Raw genomic sequence first — 19949 nt, 5'->3', positions numbered from 1 at the left:
ATCTTTTTAGTGAACATGTGTTTAAAGTAAAATGCTGATGGCAGTGAGCTAAGCCTCAACCCAGATCCGAGTTCTGACTTGGACTTCCAACACTTGTTCTTGGTTGACCGTCATCCACAAAATGCTATGCACTGCCCCCCTCTTTTGAGTGGGTTTTAAAGAAGCAAAAGTTCAAAGTTCTTAACTCATCATTTTGACTCTTTGTGCTAAGCCTTCACAGCTATTCATTTGTAGTCACTCTTTAAAATAATTGGTGCACAAAATTATTTCTGCTTCTGGTTCCTTTTCTTCTTGTACCACAGTTCAAGGACCGTGGCTTTCACATTTATGTTTATACATTTAAAATTAATATCAGAGATCATGCTGTTAATATACAAAATATACTAACCTTCATCAATTATCAGTTAGAAATGACTTAATATAGTCTTTGTTATCATTGCAGAGGAAGTACTTGATAGACTTGTGTGATGTGGTCCAAACATAAAAATAAACTGAAGAAAAACTAATTTTCTACAACTATTTATTATAATCAGGGAATTTTTTTTGAAAATCTTTGTAGAAATGACTTTTGTCAGTTTAATGGTAAAAACGTATTTGCAAGTTCAAGCACTTAGAGAGCAGGGTAAACATGTGTAGGGGATATCATAAGTTTGCACATCCCTGTTAAAAGGGGAGATTTTAATATAAAAAGTGAAGTCACAAAAAATTGATTTAAACTTTAACCACTATTTTTTTTTTTGTCAAGTAGATTGAGTAGTCAGTAATCAGTTTTGACTTGATACCTTCAGATGTCTGAAAGTTTTAGACAAGCTAAGAACAAGTTTTTTTTTTTTAGCATCATAGTGAGTCCAAGCATACATTCAAATCTACAGTAGAAATGAGATATTTTCTTACACACGAATAAACAAACGAATTATTTGCACAATAGAGTGAGCAAATATTGCTGAGTCGACGTTTCATGTTGTTACTTCTACCGAAGAAACCTGAAAACTGATTTAAAAGGTGCTCCAACAAAGCTCTATTTTAAAAGTTTGCATACTGTCAGAAATCATAATTTAGAGATGAGTTTTGCTTCTTGTTTTTCATCTGAGCAAAATACTTTGAAGACATTTGCCAGTAGAAAGTTTTTATTGGCTTCATCTGGACTAATTTCAACAATAGTAATTTAATGACAGGTTAAGGTGAACAAAAAGAATCAAAGGTCCAGAATTTATTCTGTAATAATTAAATATTTCCTTTTGGGGCATGTGAGAAATTGATTTCATTAAGTAATAAACATTTTCAGTCTAAAGATAATTAAAGAAAATCAGTGGAGAATATATAAAAGTGATACTATACTAAAGAAGGAAAAGATAAATTCATGAGATTCCCATATTAACCTTGTTATTGTCCATCCCAGGTAAACGGGGGGGGGAGTTCTGAGCAAAGTGATTTTTCTTGCTCTGTGGTTATGTTAAATGGCTAAGTAAAACTCTTGGTCAGTAAGTACATACCTTCGTCTCGCTGTTTTTTAGTTGTTACATTGGCTGGATGCTTCTCGGATTAAAATGCCTGCTGTCATTCACATCCAGTCAACACGAGGTAGGCTGTTCGGTAAAAGTCACGTCAGTTACGCAACAGAAGGGCCTCGGTGAGCTTCACAATGATTCAGAGAAGTTGGAACAGGAGCTTCTCTGTTGCATAACTAGCTGCTGCTGACGCCTCTGTGTCACTTTCAGCTTTTCACACATCAGCACTTGATTTAATAAAACTAAAAACAATACACAAGCCCCCGTCTCCGGCTGTAAAATCTCCCCGGCTTATTCGCGCCGTTCGCATGCTGCTGGGAACTTCGTGCTTTGTGACTTAAGAGCATTGGAGTCAGAGATGATGTAAACAACAGGTGGCCGACAAAACAAGCATGCAGCAGTGAAGCAACATATGCACGGCGACAGTCAAAGGCTCACTGGGTTTCACCCTGACATTGTCATTTACTGCTAAAATATAGCTATTTGTGATCATTCTGGTCCAATCCAAGGAACTAAAACTACATGAAATGTTTTTCTTCCATATTGTTTTCAACCAATTGAATTACTGTTTTTTTTAGAAGAGGTTGTTATGAATCTTCTTCCCATCTGAAGCTATTTGTCAGTTTTGGTTTTTGTTAAAAAGACTTAGTTATTTCTTATTTGTATGCATTATGTTTGTTCTTTCATTGCTTGTTGCATTGACTTGTGTTGTGGTTGTAAGACTATATGCCGGTCCAGTTTCTTCTGAAACCGTTTTATTGGCCACTTATGTTGCTGACCCTAATCCTGACTGCTGACTGAGTTTTAATTATTTGATTTATTTCTTCAAAATTGCATGGAGTGCCGGATAAAATGGTTCTGTGGGCCATAAATGGCCCCTAGGCCGTTAGCCCCCCACGCCTGATCCATTTTATTTTATACTTTTAGTGTTATTTATACAGGATAAATCTCATTGTCAGAAATAAATTCTTATTTTTAAAAGAGACTTAAGATCTATACCATTTAATGATGTGGTAGAAAAGTCATACAGGGGACAACTTTCTGGCTGCTCATTAATACAAAAAGGCACAAAGGTAACTGATTAATTTAGGTCCAGATGTAACAAAGAGGCAACCCAAGATCATAAAGATCTTGCAGAAACCTTGCAGAAAAAAAAAACTTTGTGCGTGTGTGCTCTTTGTTGGTGTCTCATCCCCTTGTGTCGCACTCCTCATCTGAGTTAAACCAGCAAACCATAACCTCTCCACTAACCCTAACCCTAACCCTAACCCTAACTTTGAACACGGCAAAACATTTAACCACCGTTGGTCTCGGAAAAATTTAAAAGCGTTCATAATTTCTCGTTTTTTGTCCACCATGATTGTTTGGAGGTACAGAAGAGAGCCGACTAACGACCGGCGCTAATCTCTGATCTCCACAGGACAGACAGACACAGGACGGCGTCAGCTGCAACCAGGGGCCGTCCCCTCGCACACAGTGATGAGGAGAAAAACAGTTACTGAAACTCAAACAAAATAATAAACGTTGAATTCATCAAATTTCTATGTCAGCTGATAATATTGATTTCCATTAGTTATTTGGATCGGCGAGTCACAGCAGAACAACAAGGCTTTCAAATCAGGAAGCACAGCTGGAAAGGCACTAGACTCACAAACCAGAGACTAAACCCATCAATTTATGTTGATATAGTTATATTTAACCTGCTTAAATTTACATCCAGTCAACAGGAGTCACAATGTTAGTGAGTTATCAAAGTTATTTTTCATAACTCATGTAGGTCTTACATTTAAATAATATTGGCCTTATAAAAGTCTTAAAACATTTTAAGTGAACTAAATAAACCTTTGCAGAAAGCTTCTAATCTACTTCCCACTGCTGTACTCTGTCCTCTATCTCAAGCTCAGACTCTAGGTGTTTGTTCTGGGTTTAATGTCTTCCGGTGCTTTTTATGTATTGGCCAGATGCTGGTGGTTTGAGGAGATGCAGCATTCTGCCCTTTGGCTCCTCGTGTTTTGTGTGTGATACCGTGGATAGAAACAGCTTTAGGCTTGATGACATGATAGCCCCCATTAAATGAATGTGGACATCTGTCATGCTGACATCTTTATGTTTTTTTAGGCACGCTACAAACAGAGTCTGGACCCCACAGTGGACGAAGTGAAGAAACTTTGCACGTCACTGAGACGCAACGCTAAAGAGGAGAGGGTCCTCTTTCACTACAACGGCCATGGAGTGCCACGGCCCACCGTTAATGGGGAAATCTGGGTTTTTAACAAGGTAGGAAACACAGACACGTGATCAGGATTCATGGTTTTACCTTCTATATTCGCAAATATTAAGTTATTAAGTAAAAGTCTAACTTGTCATATAAATAAATCAAATGCATATAAGAGGGAAAATAATCTAAGGGCATTGCTAACATTTCCATGATATTGGTCATTATGCCTCCATTATTACACAAACTATCAAACTCAGCACCTTGACCATGAAAGCAAACAGGTTAAAGCTTTTGGGATTAATTAAAAAAATGTATCTCTATTCACAATATAATGTTTATTGTAAAATTAAATGATGATTTTCCAAATGAAAACAGGACCTAGTTTTAGTGTTTTTTGCATCATTGCAAATTTAATATTGACCCAGTAAAAACCTTCCAGGTTATGGGACAACGGCATTTATAAAGATAAAATCTAACTGAAATACATCTTAAACCTTACAGGTGCACCTCATCACAAGCTATTTAATTTATAATCCAAAAGATCCATATAAAATGAATAATAGCAAAAAGCCCTAATTTATGGCTGATTTGATTCATTTAGCATAACTATACAGGAACCTTAAGCAGCCTTTCTGTTAATTATGGTGTACGGTTGTATCTGGAGCAGAGGTGACGTCACACGGTGTGTACAAAATAAAAAATAAATAAAATAAGGACGTCCATGTTAGCAGCTCATTAACTACACTGGGTTTTGGTATTATTTTAAAATCAACATGATTATAGAAGCGACTTTGATATTTCCTAAAAACACAAATGTTATGTTTGGACCTAAACAGTAATGAGGAAGACTGCTGACTTGACAGTTTTCCAGCAGACAGTCATTGAAACCCTCCACAAGGAGGGTGAGCCACAAAAGATCACTTCTAAGAACAGAGGTGGCCTTTTAGATTGCTGTATTCAAACATATTATTTGAAAGTTGAGAGGAAGGAAGGACTGTGGCAGAAACAAGGGAACAAGCAGGAGGGATAGCCGCAGCCTTGAGAGGATTGTGAAGTAAAGCCCATCCAAATGGTTGGGCGAGATTCACATGGAGTGGACTACGGATGAAGTTATAGCTTCAGGGTCATGGGCTGTTAAATCACTCGGGAACCAGGGACAAGATCATAAGAATCTAACCTGGAGATGAAGGACCAGACTGTTGCTTAGTTGTCTAAAGTCCTATTTCTTTTTTAGATAAAGGTCAACTTTGTATTTCATTTGATAAGGCCAGCAACCTGGGCCCTAACAACTGAGCAGAGCCACAGACTGATTGCCTGAAATTAAATAACTTGTAGGCCATATTGTAATTTATGGTGATGGACCTGTGCATTTTAAAGCTTGATCTTTGTCCTTTAGAGTGACTATGCTATGGTGCTCCCTTCTGCACCAAGACACCAGCTGTTTTTTTTTTCTCAGGGGGAAACAGTGCCAGTGAAGTTCGAAGTAGTGTATTGTGTTAAATTTTGGAGAAAATAGATTATCCTCCACATTTCCATCACTTGCACGTTCTAAACTCGCGATCACATTATGGTTTCTCTTTTCCCCCTTTTTCCATCACTAGTTTTTATCAAGCAGATGGCTGGTGAATAATTGAACACTGTAAAAATCTATAAAAGTGACTTATCAGCAGTAACCTGATGAACCATATCTCACTCCTCTCTACTTTTCAGAATTACACCCAATACATCCCTCTGTCCATCTACGACCTGCAGACGTGGATGGGGAGCCCGTCCATTTTCGTTTACGACTGCTCCAACGCGGGAATTATCGTCAAGTCGTTTAAACAGTTCGCCCTGCAGAGAGAGCAGGAGCTGGAGGTGAGGGAGCTGCCGCCTAACACTCTCAAGGTTTACAACATGTTGCCAAAATACAAGCTGGGATTTAACAGGGGAGAAAGACCTCCTAAAAGATGAGATGAGTCACACACAGAGTTGGTGTGCAGTCAAATAAGGACAACATGAAGTGTTGGTATTCAAGAGGTATTAGACAAAAACTGGGAGCGTTCCCACTGTGCCCACTCCCACTGTACAGCAGTTATGGAAGTTAAGCCTAATTAGTGAGTCATGATTCTCAGCTGGATTTCTTCCTCAGCGCTGTGACGCTGCTAATGGGCATCTGGATCTAAAGGATCCGTTTATTCCCTTCATGCTTAAATACAGGGTTCCAACACAGTCTGGGGTTTTCTAGAGTTTGGTTTCAGTTATCCAGGTTTGGATAAGAATGGGATAAGAAAATCGAGGAAAGAAAAATGTTTTTTCTTTCGTCTTTCTATCCTTTTATTTCCTTTTTGCTTTTCTTCCTTTATTTTCTTCCTTCCCTTCTATATTCGCTCATATCCTTTCTTCCTTCCTTCCTTGTGTTCCTGCTTAATTTTTTCTTCCCTCCCTCCTGTCCTTTCTTTATTCTTTCTCTATCCCTTCTTTGTGTACTTTATGCTTCCCACCTTTATGGACTTTTATCCTTCTTTCCTTCCTTGTTTGTGCCCTATCTCTCTCCCTCTATCCTTACCTTTTTACTTCATTTTGTCCTTCCTTCATTGTGTCCTACTTCTTTGTTCTATCCTTCCTCATGTCCTTGATTCTCGATTTTTCCTTGTTATACCTCTTCCTTACTTTCATCCCCCTTCCTTCTGTCCTTACAAATTTCCTACTTTCTTCCTTTTATTGTTGTTTGTTGTCACTTCTCTTGTTTTGTGTTATTTCTCTTGAGTCCTTGGTTTAATTCCATCCATCCATCCAACCAACTCTGGAAATTTAAGTCTGGAAAAGTATGTAATGTGTAGAAACTCTGCAAGTACTCCATCACTGCTTCAGCGTTCTCAACACTTATCCTTTTTTTATTATGTTGTCTCATCTTTTCTCCCCTGACTCAAACTTGCATTGTGAATGCCTGATGAGATGGCACTGTCATTTATTTCAATTATTCATGAAGAAGTTTTTGCCAAACTGTACATTAACAGAAAAAAGGACAGAGAGAAAGGAAGGAAGAGGATGTACAGTGTGGAGCTGGAAGTTGGCAAAGAGGAGCCACAGCGAACACTGCATTCCCTTTTAAAAAGTAAAGGTGAAAGCAGCAGCGAAACTGCTGAGTCGCTGCCTGTGTCTGCTCTCAGATTAACCTGCTGTTTTCTCTGAGTTTCATGAGGTCATGGCAGCATTGTAAGAAAAGGTTTTTAAAAACCTTACTCCTGCTTTGAAAAATTACTTAGATTTTCTTAAAAAGTGCTGTTTTCATTATTTGGAGTAAAATTGATTCTTCAGAAGACATATTTTCTCTGTTCGGAGGTAAAGGCGCCCATGGCTGTTCTGTTGTCCCATTTTGCATCACCTCTAAATAAATATTGCAATATTGTAAATATTTTGATATTCAATTTTTATTTTATAGCAATAAGCAATAGAACAGATATAGTAGCTATTGCAAATTAAGTCAGTCAGTCAGTCATTTTCTACCGCTTATTCCATAGTGGGTCGCGGGGGAGCTGGTGCCTATCTCCAGCAGTCTATGGGCGAGAGGCAGGGTACACCCTGGACAAGTCGCCAGTCCATCACAGGGCAAATTAAGTGTTTTATGTTAAATACATATACTCAGGGTGAGAAATACAGTTTTCTTTTAACTCAATCAAAAGTAACCCTGCTGTCAATAGAAAACATATTTTACTGACAGCACTTAAAGTCTGTACATGATCTGTAAGAACTGATCTTTTTTTTTAAACTACCACAGAAGGGCTGTATGATGTAATTTGCAGCTGTTGAAGGGAGAACACATTTCTCTGTTCTTACTGAGTCTGTACAGGACTCTAGTCTGTACACACTCGGTACTCAAGACTTTAGTCTTCTCCTATAACATTCGTTTTCTCATACAGAAATTAGGATTTGACCATTCTTCTGTAAACAATCTCTGTAGATCAGTAGTTCCATAACTTTAAGATGGCTTCCTGGACGTTTTGAAGACCTACAGGCCCACAGCATCACAGATACCCCAATATACTTAAGACTAGGCATAACATGTTCATCCAACATATCCATGTTCAAAGCTCGGTCTTATTCGCATCTGACCAAACAATTAGCCAACTCCACATGTTCATGTTTATGATGGTAAAACATAAAGGGCTCTTTTGCAGCATATCTCCCAAACAAGAGGTTTGCATATAGTCTCTTTAAAGAAAACACGATGGGTACCAAAAGCTTTCTTGTTGACAATTACAGTCGTGTGAAGGTCGGCAATGGAGTAAATTCTGGAGGATGGTTGAGACAGAGCTTAAAACCTAACTAGCTTTCTATTAAAACAAGCAAACAAAATCGGGAATCCACAAGCCGTTGTGCACCCTGTGTAAAGATGCAGAAAGGTATTTGCAGCTAATTTGTTAAGATATTATTGAGGATGTGCACCATTTGTGTCAAAGATAAGATAGTTTGTAGTGCTTTCAGCGAACATCAAGATATCAGACAAGATACTTTTATGATACTTGATTGTGTTCACACATAAGTTTTCAGAGCTTAACTACCATTTTCTTTATTGCCAACCAGTTCCTTGATGTTTCAGCTTTTTACAAGATGAGGAACTCTTCTTTAATTTCACCAATATGTACATTTTTATTGTACATTTTTGTTACAAACGTAACTGAATATAAAACCTGAATATAAAAAGAGTCTACAAGGGGACTTAAATAAGCTTCCACCGTCCTTTTGGTGCCTTTTCTAATAGGTAGTAGTAAAATAAAGCTCTTACTGCTATTGAAAGTCACCATATGGAAGCACTCCTCTTCACACTAGAGTGCTGTTTTTGTCAAATTGATGTCATAAGGCCTGGAATCAGACAAGGTAGCGAACATTTGGTTGGTCGTTTTTATACTTCCATTCACATTTTCCATACTAGATAACACTGCACTTTAAGGATATTTGCTGCATCGTTGTATAAGTTTTTAATCCCTAAGCTTTCAGTTTCAACTATAAGAGTTTTGCGAGAAGTGGGCTTAGGAAGTTGTTTATTTGGATGCATGGGAAGCTGCATAATATCCATGAGCAATATCTCTTTTCCTCATTGGTAACTGCACTTTCCACTGCCTTAATCAGGAAGTATGTAATAGGGTGAAGTATTGGAAGATCCTTTCTTAGGTTAAAGGTGATGAAGCATGAAATACATTTATGATCAGTCTTCGTTACTCTACTAAAGAGTCCATTTGTGTGTAATTTATTCTCAGTATAAATACTGCTGGTCCGTGAAGGCCACAGCATCATGTAGGTCAAGGAACACACCAAACAGGTCAGGGGTAAAGTTGTGGAGAAGTTTAAAGAAGGATTGTTCAATCCATCATCTGAAAATGGCACAACTGCAAACCTGCCAAGACATCCCCATCCAGCTAAATTGACGAGCCTGGCAAGCATCAATGACAGAAGGCTCATTGTAACTCTGGGGCAGCTGCAGAGAGCTGCAGCTCGGGTAGGAACATCTTTTGACAGTATAATAATTAGACATGCTCTCCGCAAAACTGGCATTTATGGAAGAGTGGCAGAAGGAAAACCATTATTAAAAAAAAGCCATAAGAAATTAAATTGCAGTTTGCCACAGATCATGTTGCTGTCATAACAAACGTGTGGAATAATGTCCTCTTGTCAGATGAGACGATTGGCTGGCGTGCAGAATACAATGTGTTGTGGAAGATACCGCACATCACCCTGAATACATCTCCATACTGAAGCATGGAGGTGGCAGCATCATCCTGTGGGGATGGTTTTAATCAGTAGGTACAGGAAAGCTGGTCTACTTTGATGGGAAGATGGATAAAACTAAATAGAGGCCAATCCTGGAAGTAAAGCTGTTAGAGGCTACTGAAGACTGGGGAAAAGGTTCACCTTCCTGCACTATAATGACCTTAGATGTCCAACCAGAGCTGCAACGAAACTGTTTTATGAAGTATGTTCATGCATTCAAATGGCCCAGTCAAAGTCCAGACCTAAATCCAATTGAGAATCTCTGGCAAGACTTAAAATTTGATGGTCGAAGATGCTCTTTACCTGGTCTGGCTGAAAATAATTTAGGTCTGTGGATGTTAAAGGTGGTAGAAACAAACCTCCAAAAGACCTGAAGCTATAATTGCAACAAAAGGTGGTTCAGAACAGTATTGAAAGGATGCTAATTACAAAAGCACCTCCCACTTCTCTCTTTGGCTTGTAAAAAAATCAACCAAATATTATTTTCCTATCAGTTTACAGTTGAGCTCTACTTTCTTCTGGTCTGTGACATAAAATCCTGGTAATACAGAATTCTGTAACTGTTTTGTAACAAATAGTGAAAAAGTTTGAGAAATATGAACATTTCCTGCAAGTGGACTGTCCTCGTCAACATACCCACGCAGACAGAGTCTCTGTGTTGCAGCGGTCCCAAGCAGAGCCATCCAGCCACACACCACTAAAGAATGGACAGCTCTCGTTTCTCGCCCCGAACAACAAGCTTCACTTCACCAGGGACCATTTTACTTGAAAACGCAGTGATGCAGATCAAGTCCTTGGGTGAGATATGAGGGATGCATGAGACGGAGGGGGTGTTTTATCACCTCCCGTTCTGCATTATGGACCTTGTGTGGTTCGTGCGGTTCATCAGTGCTGAGTGCACAATTATAGGGCCACCTGCTTCCTTTTAAATATCTCATCACTTCCTGTGTGCAGTCAGCAAACATGCTTGGTGCATTAGGTGCGGGGCACAAAGTGTGTGTGATGTTCAGAAAGAATCACTGCACCTCTTACAAACACTGCTCTCTGGGTGTATTCGTGTTTGTGTGTGTGGTGGGATTTTGTTGTTTCCAGGATGCTTACATTAAGCCTTCTTTCTCCTTGTAATATTCCAATGAATAATGCAGGTATAGCTCGTAAACTATTTCATGTGGCAGCTCTCTTCTGCTGAGGACGTCTGAAATCCTCGCGCTGTGAAGAATTAGTCTCGTCACTTAACGTTGCATTTAAAGGAGAATCTTCAGCAGTTGCATGCTACGATGTCGTCCCCGGTGAAGAAGGCAGTCACGATTTTCATGGTAATTTCCCAGATTACAATATGCTAATGGTATAATTACAGTGGATGCTTGGCATTAATCAGCTTGTGCCGGCGCTGCTGTTGTGTTTACCGTCAGGATTATCGTGGCTGGCGGTGACACTCTTTTTTTACCAGATGATGTTCTTAGGCTGACGCACACGCTACTTTGTTAGTGATTTATTTCCCCGCAAGCAGGATCTCCTAATTAACCTGATGAGGAATTATGTTGTGACAAGATTGGCACAAATCCATGTCAGCAGCACCAATCAGACACGTCCATGAAGAGTTTCAAAGAGGAAAAAAGAATGTGGTGGATTCGATAAAGAGGAAGACAGGCGTGCACCTTCCTACTGCTTTATTAATTGAGACAATTCTTCTTTTTAATATCATTATTTATGCATGTGTGCAGAGCCTCTCTTGGAGCTATGCGTTAAATACATAATGTAATGAGATCTGAGTTTAACCCTCTTTTTCTTGCCTTCTATTACAGAGCCTGATAATGAGTTATTGAACTTGTAGAGACCAGCATATACAGCAATAATGAGTTCCTATATAAATCTGTGCAGCACCATTACAATAATGTCTTTAAAGTTGAATAAGCTTTACTGGAAAGTGCAGTTAGATGAGCAAAATGAAATGGTTTCACCTTACAATTTTTGGCATTTGTGACAAAAACTGGGGAGGCACAAACCTGACTGCAGGCTGTCTCCAAAACAAAATTCAAGCTGAAAGTTTGAAATGTTTAGTTATAATGCTTAATGCTTTGACAGCAGCTCTGCTCCAAGACAGATATAAACACGTTGTTGATACATGCAGTAGTAGCGACGCCTAACTGAAGAGGTCTGAAGCCTATTTCAGTGCCAGATTGGACCTGTCCATACAGCTTTAAAGGTGTTTAACTTCTGGGTGTTTGTTGGTCAAAAAAGGCACCCAGATGGATATGATGATGCTGGATTAAGGTGATGTAGAAACAAAAATTGCAATGCTTTAATACAGTTATTAGTTGCATATGTGTTGCTGCAGCATTGAGCCAGTCATAGTCCACTCAATAAAGAAGCAAACTAGAGTGTGGAGCACGAGTTAGAGCAGCATCTTTTTAGTAAGAATAAAGTTGATGTTTGTGCAGATGTTGAACTCCAGAAAATAATCGTTTTCTTATATCAGCACCCCCTCTGAATTCTGGTTTCTCTTTAACTGGTTGACTGAAACTTCAGTCATGTATTGCCAAGACTTTGGCCGATAAAACTCTCCTGTTTACATAAAAAGATTGATTTGTGTATGATGGGATTCTTTTTTTTTCTCACATAATGGACATGAACATTTCCCTCTCACTTTTTTTGATTTCTCACACAATCTCTTCCACGTGAGCTGCCTGTTTTCCCCAAAGTGCAAACACTTAAAGTTAATTTAGGGCTTAGCAATCCCAATATTTTGTACAATTTTAAAAAATGGCTCTCCTGCTAAAGAGTGCTGAAGAGATTTTTTTTTGTCTTCAGGATTTCTAATATGAGATATAACATGACACTATGCACTCACTGGTCATTTTATTTGGTTACACAAATAGGCGAATCGCTCCATCATGTTGAATGTGGTATTGTTGGTGGTGCCAGACAAGCTGGTTTCAGTATTTTGATCTGCTGGGTATTTTAGACGCAACCATTTCTTAGGTTTACAGTGAAAATATCCGGTGAGCGCGGCGGTTGAGTGGAGTAAAATGCCTTGTTGATAACAGGGATCAGAGAAGAAGAAGATAATATTTAAAGAGAGTAGACTGGTCCAGGACAATAACAGATCTCTGGCCCAATCAGTCTCAATTTCACCTGCTGCATTCAGATGGTTTGGTCAGAATTTGCTGCTATTTTGCCTTTCATCAGGTGTGCATGTTAGTGGTGGTATAATGGTTCGAGGTGACATCTGTGCCAAAAACTCTAAAAAGTGTGTTTTCGTTGATTCTTTATAGTAAAAATGTTTTTTGATTAAATAAAAAATTCTTAATTGTTTTTTTCAACTTAATCAACCATCATTTGTGTTTATTTGTCCAAAGCCTCTAAATGTAACCATGTAAAGTTTTTTTTCTACCAAATTCAGTGTTGTTGTTAAAGTCAAAATGTTTATTCATCCTCCAGCAGTTAATTACATTTCTGGTAAGTATAATAACAGCTCCCTGACTGATTTCTCACCAGAATTAGGCAGTGCTTCAAAATGAAAGGAACATGCCATCTCAGTGTGGGACGGTAAAGGAAGGGTTTGGGTTGCCGTCTTTGTTAGGATCCAGTTCTCATTAAAGTTTTCTCAGCTATACAGAAGTCCTATTAAACACACCAGAAGTCATACAGCAGAATTAGCCTATAAATAGCCAAGAGCTCCAAATACAATTAAAGTTTTACATTATGTTCACACTTCCTCCATATCTCACATTTGCAAATATTGGCTCAGCAGACCTGGGATGTGGAAATAACTGCATAAGTTGGCTCCCAGAATAAACAGGGCAATTGTTTTCCATCAGACCGCCTGCTAAGGGGCAGTGAAAACTTCACCTATTTGCTTAAACACCTTTTTTTTTATTCCCAAAGGAATCTGTTGTCATTGTTTTGCCTGGTAGAAACCTGTGATTTGTATTGTAAGCAATAGGATATTCAGCTTGCTTCCTGTTCAGCAGTGGGGAAAATACAACAACGTTCATTGCTTAACCAATGCTTCTAAGACAAGACATTTATTTTAGTTTTTAATGAGATTCCTTTTCTTTTGGCATCCTCTGTTTTTCAGTCTAAATGCATCCTCACTGTAAAGCAGCTTAGAAACATTAAAAACAACTCTTCAGTCTGCAGGGACTGAGTTGAATAATCAATGTAGCGATGCTTTGTTAGAATGGCTTCACTTATAGATGCCTTTCTGGCTGGGCAGAGGTTAAAGGAGATTATGAAAACTGTTTTCCTCTGTGTTTTATTAGCTGTGAGGTGATGCTGAGTCAGATGAGAGCAAACAGCTTGCAAGAACGACACCAGAGCTGACTTCTGTAGGTGGTGACTGGGTGCTAAAGCCATCACTTGTTGCACATTTCTGCTTCACACATCAGGTCAACCGTCTTGTTTGCTTTTACTTTAGAAATTTGAACTTTCTAAGCTTCAGTGATCTAATCTCTCACTTTGCAGCTTGTCCAGTCCGTTTTGTCTGGATCTGATTTGGGACCAGCTTATAGCTTCAAAGCTTTACCTACACCCTGGCTTCCAGGGCATTCTGATAAATTATGGAAAATAGTTTGAAATTTGGTTGTTTTCCAGGTGTATTTTCCATGTTTCCTGGAAAGGTGTGTGAAGAAGAAAATATATTATAGAAAATTTCTAGACTTTAAACTTCAGTGCATCCATCCATCCATTAATCTATTCACTTGTCTGTCCCTTTGCTACTAATGGCCGACCGTCAGTCTATCAACTAACATCCATCAGTTTGTCCATCCATGTCAGTTTGTTCTTCCTCCTGTCTGTCCATTGATCCCTCTGTCTGTTTGTTCATCGATCCATCTATTCTCCCACTCATCTATCCATGCATCCATTTATATTTTAATCAATTTGTCCACAGATCCATCTATTTGTCCATCTACCCATACGTCTGTCCTTCTATCTAGCCACTCGCTTTTCCAACTGTCAGTCGGTTTGTCCGTCCATTGGACCATCCATCTGTACATCGATCCGTCCTGCTGTCCACTGGTCTATTATCTGCAGCAGTACCTGCACTGATGCATATATTTTTTTGGTTTTAGTTAATTTAGTTTGAGGCCTAAAATGTGTTTTGTCATTGTTGGTCAGTGATTCTACACTAATGTATGAAATTAGGCTTTTCAGCACCAGAAGGTCAAAGTGAAATATTCAGTGCACTGTTCAGTGCTGTTTGCTCCGACAGATGAAAATAAGATTTGTTTGTTTTAAGTCAGAGTGTCAGTTTATCAGCTTCTTTCCCTCTGTTGTTTATTTCCTGAGAGAACAGGTTGAGTGGTGAAGTGGTTCCAATAAAAAGCTGTTTTGGAGCTGAAAGCCAGACTCCCTTGTGAGATTGGTTACCTGCTGTATTTGCAAATGTGAAATCTGCTCTGAGTGGGTATTTACAAGCTCCCTTCTGGTAGTCAAAAGAAATCTCAAAACAGCCTTTGTCCTGTTGTATGTCTGTTCAGGTTGCAGCCATCAATCCCAGCCACCCACTTGCACAGATGCCGCTTCCACCCTCCATGAAGAACTGCATCCAGCTGGCTGCATGTGAGGCCAATGAGCTGCTGCCCATGAACCCGGACCTCCCTGCCGACCTGTTCACCTCCTGCCTCACCACGCCCATCAAAATCGCACTTCGATGGTAATGGCTCAAACTTTTCCGTTCCTTCTCTTAGACAAATCTTCTCATCTGACACTTGTTGCCTCTCAGAACATATTTCAATGAGATTGCACAATGAGTTTTTTAAAGGGGGTTTATTGAATCAGACTCCTGTAACTCCTGTGATTTGACTATGCCTTCTGCCACTTAATTCTTGGATGTCATTTTTATTTACTTGAACCTTTAACAAGACACTTCATATGCCAGAGAACTGTAAAAAACACCACACGTTTTCTCTTTGACCATGCTGGAGATGTTTTATTTATTCGATTTTATTTTTATATTTGCCAACCACTGCCTAGGCACACTGTCATGCATGCTGTGAGCAGAGCAGCTATTCCCCCAAGCTGCTGCTCAGTATTCAGCTGATGAGGAATATTCAGCTGTGATGAAAAATGTGGACTGACACCATCTGCAGTGATTCAGGGGTGATCATCCCCACAGAGAGAGCTGCAGCAAAAAAAAAAAAAAAAAAAAGTAAATAGGTGGAGATATTCAGGCAAAATGAGGCTTGGCTGATACAGTGGCCTGATGTAAACACACTGCGATGCATCATTCAAAGGATTGTACTGATGGAAGTTGGAGCTAAAGCTCTCCGAAGCACACATGTTGCATCAGACACACATCATCTGTGAGTGTGTGGTTTTCAATTTTAGGATGGCATAGTTACATCAGCAAACAGTGGCACGCAAACAGAGGTTTTAGATACAGTAATAAAAAGAAACGGTTTATGTTTTAAATATCATTCCTTTTGCTTGATGTTGGGTCACAGTTGTCTAAGAGAACATCGTACAAACTTGATAAATCTAAAAATGCTGCATAAGAACATGTTTATTATGTTTTTATATGCAATTTTATGGCGTCACCTAATCTTTCCGCATTTATGAACATATTTTTAACAGCACTGCAATATCTGTCTTGATCCGCCAGACATAATGAGTTACTTTCATGGTTTTTGAAACTCTTTCATCAGCTGATGCCAGCTGGGGTAAATCCATGGCAATACTCCCCCTGCTTTCTATCAATCCAAGTACAGGGTTACTGTGCACTTTGGAAAAGTCTGTTATTTGATTTCAGCATTTTCCAGGTCGCTTCCGTAACATGCTGACCGATGTCTTTCACACATCAGCTAAGGTTATCATAATCTCTATCAAAAGCTGTGAAAAACCCTCTATCAAAGCACATTTAGGCAAAACTAAGAAAGAGAAGGTGCTGCAAAGAGGCACACAGCTATCATCAAAAATATAAGTGTTCTGAGTGATATTAATATTTACCCACTATTAATTAGACCCGCTGTTTTTTTATTTTCATCCTTTTTGACTTCTCATTGTCTCTTGACAGAGCATCGTGTCTTATATGACTTGAACTATGAGAACAGAAGTGAAGCCTGTGCTCAGTCATTAATCACTGAGTTTAAGAGATTCCCGCTCTCATGAAAATTGTAAAAAGCAAGTGATCTGCTCATCATTAATGCACCTCACTACTTGCCCAGATACAGTCTCTATCTGCTGCGTTCAAAGTCCCTTTGGTGCCATAAATCAGTACTTCCCAGCACCTTTTTTTGCATTTTAATGACCGATTTCACTTTGTAGACATTGAAAGTCGCAGGGGTGATTTAACAAATTTTTGCCTTGAATTTTAAACTTTTTTAAAAGCATCTAAGTGGGAATGACATGTTGCCTTAAGGGGGTGTCATACAGCTAGACAAATGTTTCTGCTCTGTCACAAATGTTCAAGAGTTTAGTTCATCTAGCCCTGCTCTAAATCCACATCCTGCCATGACCTTCAGCATAATGAGGTCTCACTTCTGTGCCATTAATATTGATCAGTTACCAGCATTCCTTTCATGGAACAGGTTGCTGAGAGAGTTGGATATTACTAGCTGAATAATTCCTTAATGCTAAAAAAAGATTAATATTACAGTGGTCATGGCAAATGTGGGCCTGATTCTTTCTATTCAAGACTTCTGTCGAGGTCAGGTTCGTATTTCCTTTCAGGCTCAGGTTAGGCATCAAGTTACACTTTCAGTTGGTATCAAATTGAAGTGTTAATAGTTATGTATTTGTACATTCATTATATGTGAAATGTCCTTCCTACGCTAAGTTTAGTCCAGAGGTATAAAAGAAGTGAATTTGGTGTAAATTTGGCTTACAAACGAAAGTTCTACATATATTCTCATTAATGAATAATTATTATTTTTTTTTATTCAAAGTTTGTTGTGGTCTAAAGTAGGGTTGTCAAAACAATAGAACTATCGATATAAAAACATTTACTAACCTCTTTAGCCGATAAGGCAAACACAAAATGACACAGACTGAAATGCTGAATGCTAGTATGCTAGCTGTAGTAACGCTACAGATGCTACAACACTGACGTTTGAAGGCAAACTAAAAAGTTATGTAAATCTCTGTATCTGCTACAGTGAGGGAGGTAAAGCTAATATTAAACGCTATATGTTCAATATTAGCTTCACGGACACGAACAGCCCCATGATGTTGTTCTATCGGCCTGAGCCCTGCAACCAGATGCGCTTCCCAGGAGGCAGTTCTGCACTAAAGGGTGACACGGGACTAGATTTTCTCTCCTGTCCCATCCCGCTCCCACAGAAAAATGTCTTGTCCCATCCCAATCCCAGACCAGCATAAAAAAAAAATCCTGTCCCATCCCACTCCTGGTAAATTGACTCCCACTCCCATCCCGCTCCCATTCAGAATGACTCCCACTCTTGTGAATCTCCCATTTTTGTTTTCTTCATTTAGTCTTATGGCAATTTCTTTGAAGGACCACTTAGGTCCCTGTTTTTAGTTGTAGTAAAGGCCAGTTAAAGTAAAAAGAATAATAATGAAGAAATAATAAAATATCAAACAAGGAAACAGACCATGCCTATCTTAGTTGAATAAACAAAATGTACATAGTTGTATTTTACTTATTTATTAAGTGACTGTTTCCTTTGAACAATGACATTACTTTTATGTTTCAAGTTGCTGAAACGAAAGAAAAATGCACCTAGTAAGAGAACTATACTTGTTGAACAAAAGGACAAAAGGGCATTACCTTCATAATTTAGAAACTGTACCTCAATGGTTCACAGCCCTGGTCCTCAGGGACCCCTTCTCTGCAAGTTTTAGATGTGTGTCTGCTCCAGAACACCTGATTCAAATTCTGACATGACCTCTTATACAGGCATCAAGAATGGAGGGTCAAACTGGACAAAATTAATACAATAAAATCATCATTAAATAAATAAATTTTGTGAATGTCCCATAAGTGAAGTAAATGTAACACAAAAGAAATGTAACATTAAATGTGCCATTAAATTAAAGGTACCATTTATTTATTTAATACATCATTAGAAACAATAAATATACCATTATATCATGAAATGGACTATAATGCAATTAAATGTGCCACTGAATAATTAAGTATAATTTTAAAGACAACATGACGTAATTAGTGGTACACTTAATATTTAATGATGTATTAAATAAATTGTACATTTAATGGTACATTCAATTTTTTTCTATTTCACAACATATTTATTTAATATCTTCCCTTGATGAAGCCTTTCTACGGAGCCCGCGCGGGATCATGGGGGAATTTTTTTTCTTTTGCGTCTCCACGCAATAGTCTTTGCGTTATTTCGCAATACTTTGTGGGATAGTTTCCAAACCAGATAACTGCAAAAATGGAACAAACACTACACCCGTTTTGAGATTTATTGAGTTTTATTTTGAAATCAGCATTAAATAAAATGATCTTCAATCAGACTTAAAGACAGTTATTATCCACATGCTGTCAAACTACTGAACTCTGGAAAATAATACTGCATGAAACCACATCTGTGAAACTTTATTAGCTTATTGCTGCTGCATGATGTGTACTTTTTTTTTTTGCACGCCATTAGTGCTTTTGTTTTTATCGTGATTTGAACGGTTCTTCTTATCCTAAGCAATTAATCGTATTGTTGACTGCGTGTTAACCTGCATATGACAAATAAACCATACCGATGCCATATTAGTGCTGTTTGTTTTGTGAGCAGTTTGTCATCTGTGCTGCTGTTCCAAAATGCACATCTTTCTCAAGGTGATTAATAACTTTTGCGAGCTAACGCAAAAGTATTGCGTGGGGACGCAAAAGAAAAAAAATCCTCGCGGGCTCCGTACCTTTCCCCTCTACTGTGGCAAAGGCTTTTAAATCTTTAGTGCACATGCGAGCAATTTTGTTGGTCAGATGAGACTTGACACATGATGGTACTTTTCGTTTGACAAATGAAGAGATGCAGGGCTGATTCAATCCAGAATCTGTCTTACAAGTGTCCCTTAATCACTGGTGAACTTGATTACAACTAAACACGTTTTACAAGCAGCAGACTGCGTATTAACACTGCTACATTCAACTCTCCTGAAGTTCGGTAATATTTGCGACTTTCCTGTCAGCTCTATGAGTTTAATAGATAAGTCCTTACTTCTGACTTTATGTTGCAAATCCAATTTTACCACGTCCAGTTCTCTACCTGCGTTTGCTTCCTCCATTCTGAAGCACGTGGAAAACATCGATCAGAAGCCCTGTTGGCTTGTGGGTCGTGTAGTTCGTTTGACTCGCATTATAGTATAGGCTTCTTGGAAAAAAAACTACACAATGGCGGCGTTGATCCAAGTTTTTTTTTCTTAAAGTTTGTAACAAAGTCTCGGTTTTACATTTCCAAAGATAATTGATCCTCCTATTAGTTAGCTCCTGCTCCCGCCTGCTCCCGTTCATTTTTTATCCTGTACCGTCCCAATCACGTGATCTTTAC

The 19949-nt window shown here is 38.6% G+C and overlaps 1 protein-coding gene across 7 annotated transcripts in view; it reads left to right on the top strand.

Moving 5' to 3' along the window:
- rptor (regulatory associated protein of MTOR, complex 1) overlaps nucleotides 1-19949 on the top strand; it is a 237567-nt gene that overhangs the window by 59821 nt on the left and 157797 nt on the right. For all 7 annotated transcript variants that reach the window (XM_047365159.1, XM_047365154.1, XM_047365161.1 and 4 more), the window contains exons 5-7: nucleotides 3627-3785; nucleotides 5437-5583; nucleotides 14961-15136. In XM_047365159.1, the coding sequence (XP_047221115.1) occupies nucleotides 3627-3785; nucleotides 5437-5583; nucleotides 14961-15136 (482 nt within the window). The remainder of the gene's footprint in view (nucleotides 1-3626; nucleotides 3786-5436; nucleotides 5584-14960; nucleotides 15137-19949) is intronic.

This window comes from Girardinichthys multiradiatus, chromosome 5 (genome assembly GCF_021462225.1).
Source record: "Girardinichthys multiradiatus isolate DD_20200921_A chromosome 5, DD_fGirMul_XY1, whole genome shotgun sequence".
Lineage (NCBI taxonomy): Eukaryota > Metazoa > Chordata > Actinopteri > Cyprinodontiformes > Goodeidae > Girardinichthys > Girardinichthys multiradiatus.
Note: the sequence above shows the minus strand (reverse complement) of the source record. Positions and strands in the feature narration are given on the sequence as shown.